Here is a 12,148-nt window from a genome sequence, read left to right on the forward strand (position 1 = left end):
TAGTTGTCTCATGAGGTATACCCCAACCTCCTGGTCCTGCCATTCAGACATCCCACAATTTGCACCCTCCTCCATCTTTCCAGTATCATCTCCCCAAGCATCCTGCATCTGAGAGGATCACAAAGGATGCATTACCTAGCAACGTGAAACTTGAACATGTCCCAGGATGGAGAAGTCAGTGGGGGCCATTGGGAGGCTCAGAAGATGCAGGAAACCAAAGTTCTGAGCTGTATCAGTGCAGAGGGAGGGGAGGCTCCTGGGACCATGTTGAGTAGAGGAGGGAGTCTGTCTTTGGTTGCCTGCCTGAGGCTGGCCCCTCCTCCTTGCACCTGCAGGTCTGGGCCCTGAGGACTCAGGTGTGCTCTCTGTTTGTTGCTGTGTTCCTTCCTCTTTCCCCCCCACCCAGAACAGGCTTTCTGTGCCTCCAAAGACCAATTTGGCCTACCTGTGCTCAGGCAGGGGGTAGATGCTGCGATGAGTTTGCATCATCTCCTAGTGAGCACAGAAGGGGCCCTGGAGGTGATCCAGGGCCATCTCCCTCTCCAGTGTTCACACTCCTCTGCCAGGCAGCTGCCCAGCCTCTGCATAGACATGCCCAGTGATGAGGAACTTTGGAGGACAAGTGAATTCTAAGAAATGTCTTCCTAACCTTGACCCAAATCCACCAAAAAGTGTGATTCCCTTTGCCTGAGTGTTCCCTGACCCGGAGTCGCCTCTGCGCTGCTCATGCCTGGATTCCTCAGCTGTTCCTCCTTTTGGGCAACTCAAGTCCCCTCCCAGCCCTGGTCTCCTCATCAGACTTCAGTTTAGGTGTCCGTATTAACACAAGGTCCCCAGAATTGGTGCCAGGACCCTAGAATTTCCCCCATCCCTCTTTATCAGTTAAAACTGTGAATCGTAGGGCCAAAGCTTTACATGGGAGGATTCCCAGGGACCCCTGCTAAAGCCCCGGTTGCCTTCTGCCAGGAGGAGCCAATGGGCTGCAAAGACCTTGGCCTACTCCAAAAAGCTGGGTCTTGTTCTTAGGCCAGGGAAGAGGCCTGGGGCTGCTGGCCAAGGTGAACTGACTGGGCCTAAGCGGTGTCAGCCACCACAGCCACTCCTCATCATCTGTCACAGCAGAGATTCAGACTGCTCCCACGGGCACCAGCTGCTGGTCCTTGTCACCTCCCAGTTACTCCCTTCGGAAGGAAAGGCTTCCTCCTGGGGGAGGCTTAGGATGGGGATGGGGAGGGGGAGGGGCAGGGAGACCACCAGCGCCTGGGCACTGCGGCTCCTGGGCACTGCGTATGGACTTGTGTGGGCACATGAAGAGCTGGTGCTTGGTGAGGGCACTCTGAAGTGCAGCACAGGGTGGAACACACCACACAGGGACTCAGAGGCCTGGACTCCAGTCCCAACTCAGCCATAACTACCTGAAAGCACTTGGAAAAGCCGTCCCCCTTTTCCAGCCTCCTCGAGATCCTCATCTTGTAGAACAAAGGCTGTGTGGTCTCTGAGCCTCATTTAACTCAAATATTCAAGGATTCCCTGCAGTTGTGTATTTCCTTGTGTGTGTGTGCGCGCGTGTGCACGCACGCATGTGTGTGTTATTTGCTCAATTGTCTCTTTGCTACCCTGTGGACTGTAGCACGCCAGGCTCCTCTGTCCATGGGATTTCCCAGGCAAGAATACTGGAGTGGGTTGCCATGCCTCCTCCAGGGGATCTTCCAAACTCAGGGATCAAACCTGGGTCTCCTGCATTGCAGGCAGATTCTTTACTATCTGAGCCACCACGGAAGCCCTTGTATTTCCTTACTAGCTAATAAACTAATAGTGAACTTTTCTAAGATAATGAAAGTCTTTCTCTTCTTTCTTTCCTTCTCTTCTTCCCACTTCCCTGATTTTCATTCCCTGTCTCTCATTTTCTCTCCCTTCCCTCTTGTAAGTTTCGTAAATCCTTCTAAGAACAAAGGACACTTACTGTATGGTATTTGTCCTGAAATCACTCACTTTACAGCCGATTATTAGAGATAAAATTTGTGCAGAAAGGAAATGCGAAGTGTAAAAGCCAGTGCCACAAACCCAACAGGAGGTTCTATCCCAGAGTTAACATTTGCCTTGGGTGTTTAATGCTGACAGAATGCAGACCTTGGGAGGTAGGGTATGGGGTCAGGGGTCAGGCAAGTCCCCTGGGGGTCCGGGAGAGGTAAGAGAGAAGGTCACGGGGAGCAGAGAGAGAGAGAGAGAAAGGCCAGAAAGGGTGTTTGCAAGGGATGGATTGCTCAAAACTGGCTTTAGAATGACACAGCAGCCACTGGAAGATGGATTTTGAAAGTGAGCGCTGGTTGACTATTGCCTCTCACCGCTTCGAGCTCACTTCTGGTGCTGGACATGGCACAGAACACACAGGCTTTTCCCAGCAGGAGGTGGGATGGCAGACCTTGTGAACTGAGTGTTGTGACTGCCCCGGGGTCCCCCACGAGTCAGAGAGAGGCTGAGCCAGAAGATGCCTGCCGTGCCCCTACCCCACAGCTGAGAAACATTAGCAAGCGTGTAGGATGGGGTGTCATCATTGTGGGTCACAGTCTGAGGCCTGGAGAGGTGGACTGTCCCTGCAGGTCTGACAGCGAGGGAAGGCACCCTGGCCCTACGACTGGGCCCCTCCACGGGGTAACTCTGCCTGGCTCTGAAAGCCTCTTCGGTACCAGAGGCCTTCCTCCTGGCTGCTTGGGGGCAGAAATCTACTTTCAAAAGACCGATTTTCTTTGCTACTTGAGAGCTTGGCTTTTCAGAGAGGAGCAGACTCTGGCTCCAGACCTGGCTTCAAGAAGCACTCAGCGGAGACAAGGGGAAGCCTCCCGGGCCTGCTGGCCAGCTGGTCTCCATCCCTCCATCCCAGGGTCTGTGGGAGGGGGCCTCTTTGACCCTCCCCTCCCCTCCGACTCTTCTGTGGGCGCTGCCTTCCTGTGCTGCCTCCATTTCTGAGGGAGAGTGAGGCGGGTCAGTGACCCGAGGACAACAGGAACCTGGGGCCCTAGAACTGGCCTCGGGAGGGAGGGATGCCAGCTTCCCTGGAGACCCAGGAGGGTTTGGTTCCATCCTTTTCTCCCAGGGTCCCGCACCCATCCGCGAGAGAAGTGGGGAACGTTTGGCCTGGCTGGCCGGGGGCCTGTGGCCTCGTCCCCGAGGTCTCCACCGGCAGGAGGCGGTTATCCCCGGAGCCATGGGGTGGGCAGTGGGCCCCTCTGGTGGCTGTCTCCACACTGCTTGCTCCTTCCCTTCCTTCTTGGTCTGAGGATTTGAAGACAGTGCCCCGCAGCTCTGGGGTCTGGAGGCTGAAAGCCCCTTTTCCTTGAGATCAAGCTGGTGCAGGTGAGAATTCAGCTAGAACATCCCTCCAGCGCAGGACGCTGCCTGCTCTGGAGAAGCCCGGCTGGCCACACTGCTCTGCTGTGTCCACTGCTGTCCCTGGCTTCCTGACTTCTCAGCCTGGCTCCTCTCAGCTCCCAATCAGCCTCCTCTGCCCCCTTGCCCCTGTTCCATTGTCCCCAGGAAACCGGGCCTGGCCCAGAGGATGCTCTGGGTGTCGGGCCTTGTTTCTGCCCTGCTCTCCTCCTTGGAAGGGCCTCTTACTTTATCAAGCTTCCTGATTCCCAGGCTCCACCCTCCTCGCTGCCTTTCAGTAAAGGCCTCAGCTCAAGTCTCCGCTCTGTCACTTACCAGATGAGTGTCAATGAACCTTCCAGAGATGTGAGAGCTCCGTCACTGTCTTCTCCACCCACCTGGCCCACAGCCCGTGGCCCTAACATCCTCCGCTTCTCCTTCACCTTCCCCTCCCCATGGGGCTTGTCCTCTGATCCACGCACTCTCCAGCTGCCAGCCTTTTTGGCTCCCCGCCCACGAGGCACGGATCAAACACCAGCTCTTGTGGGGTGCCTGTGTGTGCCAGGTGGCCACTGGGCAAGGCCCGCATGGTGGCCTGCCCATCCCAGCCTCGCCCTGGGGAACACCCCTGCTTGAAGGTGCTCCCAGCTAGCTCTCAGAGGGACCCGAGAGCACCAGTTTCCAGAATTCTACGATGCACATGTTTCTTTTCACATTTCTGAAACTACTGTGTGTCTTATACTTTGCTGTGTTCCTTTAATGTGGTACTTAAAAAAAAATGTAACCCCTCTTTTTTCCCCGACTCCCTAATCATGTTATTTCATTCACGATGAATCTTCCAACTGCTGTCATTTCAGCCCTGGGGAAATAAGATAAATGGACAGTATAGTCAAGGACATCTGGAGATTATTTCTTTAACCCAAAGGAGTAACTCTAATGGGAAAAATTGCAGGTTGTCTATTGATGGGGGCATTGTGGGATGTAAGAGTTATTCAGATGTCACTGATCGTTGGCTTGCCAGGGGCCCAAATTGTGTACCCTAAGAACTTCACTCCTCTGCTCTTAGAGCCCACATACAGCAGCTGCTATCTGCTGCTTTCATAGACGGTACAGGACACAGGCTGGGGAGAGGCTGGGGCCCCAGAATGGGTGTCTCCTGCCTTTATCTACTTTCTGAGTAGGGCGGCTGTGATTGAGAGCCCTCTGGGGATGGAGGTGAAAGGGGAGAGGGGCACAGAGTCCCAGAACAGAGGTCAAAGGACTTGTGCATGTAGAAATTGCCTGAAACAATCCGGGACCTATATACTTTGGTTCACTTTTGCTGTCCATCCAGGAGAGAAGGCAGCCGTGTTCACTGCCCAGCACATCGGAAACCTCTCCAGGCTGGGGTGGTGGCCTGTCTTCTTCCTAAGGGGCCTCCACAGGAATCTGAAAAGCTCCCCACCTCGCAGGGTGGGCACCCTCATGGCAGGAGGGGACTGTGGGAGGAAGGCAGCTGCTGTTCCCCGAGATGGGAGAGACTCCACCAGTGCCTGAGGTGGAGGATGCCAGCCCACTCAGCCTGACCATCCCCCAGGCGCTGCAGCTTTAAGACCGAGAGCTCACCCCAGCCCTATTGGCCACCTTCCTTCCCTCTCAATTTCATATCAGTTTGCCTTCAACTGGCCTCAGCACGGCAGTCCCTCCAGCAGTCAGTCAACCAGCTATTCACTGAGCACCAGCTCCAGGGAGGCGTGTCGGGATCCAGAAACAGTGAGACACGAAGCTTGGCCAGCTGGGGTTGGCAGGCATGAAGTCACAGCCCAAGGTAGCTACTGCCAGGTGCCAAGGAAGTGGTAGCGACAGGGCCTTCTATAGGAACACAGAGGAGGAAGGTGTCCCCGGGGGCTGGTGGGCACTAGAGGCATTTTCTGAGTTGTCGTGATATGACCTTTAAAGGTGGGGAAGGCAGCCACCAGCGTGATCAGTGGCCCCGGAGTGGGAATGTGGATGTCTGGAGATTCGAGTGGTCCAGTGTGGATGATGGTGGAGGGTTTGGTGGGGGTGATGGGGATCAGGAGGATGGAGCTGGACAATCAGGTTAAGGTGTGTGAATCTCACCAGCAAGCCAGGGGGGCCAGACACGTTAGCAAACTTGGCTAAAATGCTTTGCTCTGTGTGTGGAGCTGGTCTTTAGAGCTGCACTGTCCAACATGGAAGCTGCTAACTGCAAGCGGTCAAGATGTACTGCGTTAGGTGTACACTGGATTTTGAAGACTTAGTATGAAAAAAAATGTAAAATATCCCAATACTTTAAAAAAAGTAATTTCATTTATTTACTTAGGCTGTGCTGGGTCTTCACTGCAATATGCGGAGAGCACATGGGCTTCAGAAGTTGTGAAGCACAGGCTTAGCTGCCCTGCATGTGGAATCTTCCCGGACCAGGGTCCGAACCCATGTCTCCTGCATTTGCGGGTAGATTCTTAACCACTGGGCCACCAGGAAAGTCCCTCAATAAATGTTTATATTGAGTATATGTTGAAATAGTAACATTTTGGATATACTGAGTTATACAACATATATTATTAAAATTACATTCACCTGTCTCTTTTGACTTCTTTAAAGGTGGATACTAGAAAGTCTATGGTTACATATATGGCTTACGTTGTAACTGAACAGACAGTGGTGGATTGGAGTCTTCACAATATTCTTTGTTTTTGTCACCCCATTCCTTTCCTCCTCAGTCCTGGCTGTCTTTCACTTCGTTAGTTTCGACAGCTCTCCATTCCTCTCTTGCCCTCTTTCCTTTAGTCGCGCGGGCCTTCTCCTCCATTTTTTACAGTTGTGTTGATGATAGATGGTGGTGAGGGAGAAGGAGGAAGCCAGAGCCAGCTTGCTCAGGCCACAGCCCTGGACTCCTGGAAGCCAGAATTCACCAGGCAGGGAGGCCTACTGATCTGTAATGCTTGTGGGAGTTAAGCTTCCAGATAATTCTTTTCTGGCTTACTTTCAGTGAGCCAGAAATACATTTTAGTTCCATTTTGTTTTAAAAATATTTATTAAAAAATTTGTTTAAAAACCTATCAGTGACATGCATGTCATTTACAAAGACAATAACTCCAGTACAAGACACATTTAGTAAAACAGGGATTGTCTGCCCTTCACCCTCCCCACCCCAGCCCCACCACTAGAATCTCAACACTCCCAGATCTTCTTTAAGTATTTACTTCCTGAAATACATAAATTACCAAGTAAATTTCTAAATAAATTCTTATAAATATAAATTCTAAATAAATGCTATTTGTTGATTTTTCAATTTTGACATTGTCAGTTTTCTTCTTATTATGGAATAAATGTCCTTTTCTGTTCTAAAATAGTTTATTAATGCTTATTGCATTATTAATATATAGAGATTGTTCACTGCTGAACCAAGTAGTACATAATAATTACACTTTCTGAACAATATTTTTCCTTCCCAGAGGTAATAATTGTCTGCTTTCTATGACAGTTTTATAAATTCTTACCAAATGCTCTATAAAATTGGAAAATTTCTTCAAGTATTATTTTATTGTGGCCAAACCTAAAAGTAATCCTATATTTTTTATCTACCCCCAAGATACCTTCAGTGCACCCTCCCTCCTGCCCCCCTTGAAATGGTTGCTGGGGTTACCGTACAGCTGTGTGCTTGGGAAACACCCTCTCTTCCAGGTGTCACCCCCTATTTCTTTTCTCCTTTCTCCTGGTTTGCATCAGTACCTCTTTGAGAAAGGGTGCAGAGAAGTTTAATTTTTTTTTGCATGTTTGAAAACAGTCTTGTTCTAGTCTCATGCCTGATTAAGTTCAGCTGGACACAAATTCTAGATTGAAAATCTCCCCCTCCTCCATCTCTGCAGTACCTTGAAGGCAGTTGCTCCACTGTTTTCAAGCTTCTGACATTGCTGTTGAAAAATCTGGTGCTGTCCTGCTTCCTGACCTTCTAATGGGACTGCTGTGCCTTCTCTCTGGAAGGTGTGAATCATCTCTTTGCCCCCAGTGCTTGGGGGTTTCCTTGTGAGACGCCTCACTGTATGGGTCTCCCCATCCCCACCACATTTTGCTGGGCACTCAGAGGACCTTTTCTATCTAGAAGCTGACCTTCAGTTCTGGGAAATTTTAAAAATACTTTTTTCCAGAATTTTCTCCATTTTTTTCTCTTACTAGAAAAACTGTGGGCTCTTTTGACTGAACCCTTCAACTTTGGCATCTTTCTCCTCATCTCCTTGTTTTCTTGTTTTGCTTCCTGGGAAATTATCCAGTATCATCTTCCAACCCTTCTGCTAAATTTCAGAGTTCATCTCTTATAATTTTTAAATTCCAAGCGCTCTTTTGTCTCCTCATTGCTCCTTTTAAAGGAGCTTACAGTTGTTTCATGGACACGATATCTTATTTTTTCTGAGGATATTAATTTAAACGTTTTGAAGTTTATTGGTCTTTTTTTTCTTTTTTGGATCCCTGCATTACTTCTGTTTCTCTGAGTTTTCTTTTTTTTTTAATTTAGTATATTCTCTCTCTCTTTTCACTTTTCCTCAAGAGACTAGCCATCCTTGGCTGTCTGTTCACATTGAGGAGTAGGTCACCAAAACTTCCAGACGCTCTGTGTCTATGCGTGGACCTTTCAACTTGTGGCTTTATTATGCAGTGGCCAGCTGAGGACTCTGCCATTTTATTAGGTACTTCCAACCAAAATCCCATGGATGGAGGAGCCTGGTAGGCTGCAGTCCATGGGGTCGCTAGGAGTCGGACACAACTGAGCGACTTCACTTTCACTTTTCACTTTCCTGCATTGGAGAAGGAAATGGCAACCCACTCCAGTGTTCTTGCCTGGAGAATCCCAGGGACTGGGGAGCCTGGTGGGCTGCCGTCTCTGGGGTCACACTGAGTCGGACACGACTGAAGCGACTTAGCAGGAACTTAGCAGCCCAACCAGAAGGATCTGTCAAGCTCTTCCTGGGGCCAGTTTCCAGCCTGGAGCCGTGGGGTGTGGAGGGGAGTAGAAGGGCACACGAGGGCAGCATGCACGGAACCAAGTGCCAGAAGGGAACAGAGGTTTCCAAAGTTGCATGTGTAGACTTTCACTTAACCCCCTGTCGGAGTGCAGTGCTGCATCCCCGTCCTCCACTATTGTGGCCTTTCTGGCTCAGTTTCCCTGCAAAATGCCAGGGCGAGGGAGGGACAGTCACTGCGCTGGAAAGGGAAGAACTGTTCCTCATACAGGTTGGCAACCAGCCTCCCCATTCTCAGCACCACCATTTCTCCCGCCTTCCCAAGGAGTCACCACCTCCAACTCCACACCGTTCCACGTGTGTGGCAAGATTTATCCATTTCTCATTGGCTGCACCTTCATTGTGTGTGTGTTTAACTGCTCAGTCGTGTCCAAGTCTTTGTGACCCCACAGACTATCTGCCAGGCTTCTCTGCCCATGGGATTCTCCAGGCAAGAATACTGAGTGGACTGCCCTTTCCTTCCCCAGAGGATCTTCCAGACCCAGGGATTGAACCCTGGTCTCCTGCATTGCAGGCAGATTCTTTACCGTTTGAGCTACAGGGAAGTCCATACCTTCATTGGGGACTTTGTTTCCAATTTCTCAGCTCTGCAATTCCTCCATCTGCTTCTGTCTTCCAAAAATCTGTTGACATTTGTTTCCTGCTGATGTCACGCCTCCTGTTCTCCCTGTCCTTGTCTGTTTATTTTCTCTTTATTCCTTTGCTCTCATTTCAGTGGGGTTTGGGAAGGAACAGATATGTGTTGAACCTGCCACATTTAACAGGAAGCCTCTTTAAAGCTTCCTGAGGCGTCAAGTCTATTTCCTTCCTTATTAAAGGACTCCAGTGCTGAGAGCTGGATCTCTGCTTATGGAGAAGTTGCAAGACTTTCCCATCATCAAGGTCAATTTTATTTAGAAGGTGGTGGAGATTAGATTAAATAAAGCGTGAGCCTGGCTTATTGCTGGAAATTTTTGCTTTTAAAAAAATCACGATATTACAACAAATTAATTATACTTAAAATTTTGTGTGATTAGGTTTTTTCTTAAAATTGCATGGAAAACAACTTGTTTTCTCAGAAATTTGGGCTCTCTGCAGGCTGGGTCCTGGCCAGCCAAGGCTTCAGACCTTGACTAGGCTGGACTATATTTTCTCGTGTGTGTGTGTGTGTGTGTTGGTTGCTCAGTTGTGTCCTACTCTTTGCAACCCCATGGACTGTAGTCCACTGGGCTCCTCTGCCCTTGGGACTTCTCAGGCAAGAATACTGGAGTGGGTATCCATTTCCTTCTTGAGGGGATCTTCCCAACCCAGGGACCAAACTTGGGTCTCCTGCATTGCAGGCTGTTCCTCTAGGCATCTATTTAAAAGGTAGTAGGATCAGTAAGCAGAAGGCAATGGCAGCCCACTCCAGTACTCTTGCCTGGAAAATCCCATGGGTGGAGGAGCCTGGTAGGCTGCAGTCCATGGGGTCCTGAAGAGTTGGACATGACTGAGCGACTTCACTTTCACTTTTCACTTTCTTACATTGGAGAAGGAAATGGCAGCCCACTCCAGTGTTCTTGCCTGGAGAATCCCGGGGATGGGGGAGCCTGGTTGGCTGCTGTCTATGGGGTCGCACAGAGTCGGACACGACTGAAGCGACTTAGCAGTAGCAGGATCAATAAAGTTGCCTGGGAGAAATTCAAGAAAGCCAAACTGTCTCCTGGGACCTTAAAATTCCTTTAACTAGTGTGTTAATTTAAAAGAGAATGCTTATCTATTTATTAAACAAAATATGCCTCCTCCCTCCAACACCTTCTGCACTGAGCCTTTACCAGGCAGCACTGATGGTCATTTGTATATAAAAATAATGACACTGTTGGGTTCTAATGAAGGTTTTGAGTTTCAGAGGCTGCAGGTTGCGGGTAGGGGGAGATGAGACCCTTGGGGAGGGTAGCAGGGCTCGTCCTCATGGGGTCTTTGTCATTGCTTCTCCAGGTGCCCCCTTTCAAAGGTCTCAGCTTCCTCACGCTACCTCCTGCCGGCACTTCCACCTGGGCCCCCCGCAGCCGCAGCAGCTCGCTCCCGACTTCCCCCTGGCCCACCCCGTGCAGTCGCAGCCGGGCCTCAGCGCCCACATGGCCCCGGCCCACCAGCACAGCGGCGCCCTGCACCAGTCGCTGACCCCGCTGCCCACCCTGCAGTTCCAGGACGTCACAGGTCCCTCCTTCCTACCTCAGGCCCTGCACCAGCAATACCTCCTGCAGCAGCAGCTCCTGGAAGCCCAGCACCGCCGGCTTGTCTCGCACCCCAGGTGTGTGCGCCACGTGGGCGAGGGGGGCGGGGCCGGGGCGGGGCCCGGGGCTCGACCCCTGGTTTCCACCCTGCCAGGCTTGGCCCGCCGTCAGTCACCAAAGGAGTCTCCCTGTAGGAGGCAGCTTTTGCTCTGGTTAGAGGCATTCATTCCGGGTAGTGAGCATGGCTTTAACCTGACACCGGTTCCCTCTGTTGCTAGTGTGTGTCCTTGTCACATGGCCCTGGTAGCTGGGCCAGGATGGTCACGGTGGACTTTTGCATAGTGTGGGAGACCAGACTAGGGGACCCCTCGCACCCTCTCAAACTTCACGGTCACCTGATTCTAACACTGGAGGTCCCTAAGGGATGCCCTGGGTCAACCCTGCCCACAAAGAGCCCATCATGTGGTTGGAGAGACCAACAGTGAAACAATTGCAAAATTAAAAGAGACAGTACTAATCAAAGGGGGCCAAGCTGACCGTGGGACCTTGGGCAAGTCACTGTACCTCTCTGAGTCTCAAGTCTTAAGAGGAGTTGTACAAGATAAGTGTTTCTCTAACATTTTTGTCTCAGGACATTTTACTCTCTTAAAAATTATTGAGGACTATAGCAAACTTTTGTTTATTATGACTATTGATACTTACCCTATTAGGAATTTAAAATGAAAATATTTAAATACTTATTAATTCATTTAAAATGACAATAACAGAGTTATATTAATGCCAATAACGTTTTTCAAAAGATAGCTATATATAATGCAGTAAAAAGAGTGATTTTTAACAATTATATATTTGCAAATCTCTTTAACGCCTGGCTCAATAGAAGATAGCTGTATTCTCAAGTCTGCTTCTGCACTCAAACTGTAGCTGAATCACATGTCATGTAGTTTCTAGAAAATTCTGTTGTTCACTTGTGAGAGAATGAGAGTGAAAAAGCAAATACATGAGAGTATTATCATGAAAATCATTTTGACCTCAGAAACGCTGTGAAAGGGTCACAGGGACTGCCAGGGGTCGTTGGAGCATACTTTGAGCACCTCTGGACATGATGATCTTTAAGGCCCTAAGTGTTCATATCTATAGAGGCTGGGGTACCTGGGACAGAAGGTAAGTATTGTAGGAGGTCAGAGGAAGGAGAGGTCACCATGATCTGGAGTGTTCTGGGAGGCCTTCCTGGAGGAGGCCTAGTCCTGGGCCCTGTAAACTGGGAAGAGTGTGGAGAAGGGTGGAGGAGAAGAAAAGAGCATGATGGCAGCAGAGGGTATGGGTGCATAGACGTGGGAGATGCTACAGGAGGCAGGTCTGTGTGTCCTGAATACAACCCACCAAGGACAGAGGGGAGTAGAAGGAGAAGGAGCAAAGGAGGTAGAGAGCCTGGGTGAGATAGCAGGCCAGCAGCAGTAAGCGGCCTTGGTGTAGTGGGCAGCCCACAGACAGCGGGAATGTCTGAGTTATGAGCTGCTGCCCAGGAAGCTTCCTTGGAGCTTGGGAAGAGGGCTGAAGGCCGCT

At 50.2% G+C, this 12,148-nt stretch overlaps 1 protein-coding gene across 1 annotated transcript in view; it reads left to right on the plus strand.

The window, feature by feature from the left end:
* The window catches only part of RNF165 (ring finger protein 165), a 111,585-nt gene that overhangs the window by 81,082 nt on the left and 18,355 nt on the right, over positions 1–12,148 (plus strand). Inside the window, exon 2 of the mRNA XM_027525839.1 lies at positions 10,344–10,659. Within this exon, the coding sequence (XP_027381640.1) occupies positions 10,344–10,659 (316 nt within the window). The remainder of the gene's footprint in view (positions 1–10,343; positions 10,660–12,148) is intronic.

This window comes from Bos indicus x Bos taurus, chromosome 24, assembly GCF_003369695.1.
Source record: "Bos indicus x Bos taurus breed Angus x Brahman F1 hybrid chromosome 24, Bos_hybrid_MaternalHap_v2.0, whole genome shotgun sequence".
In the NCBI taxonomy this organism is placed as follows: domain Eukaryota; kingdom Metazoa; phylum Chordata; class Mammalia; order Artiodactyla; family Bovidae; genus Bos; species Bos indicus x Bos taurus.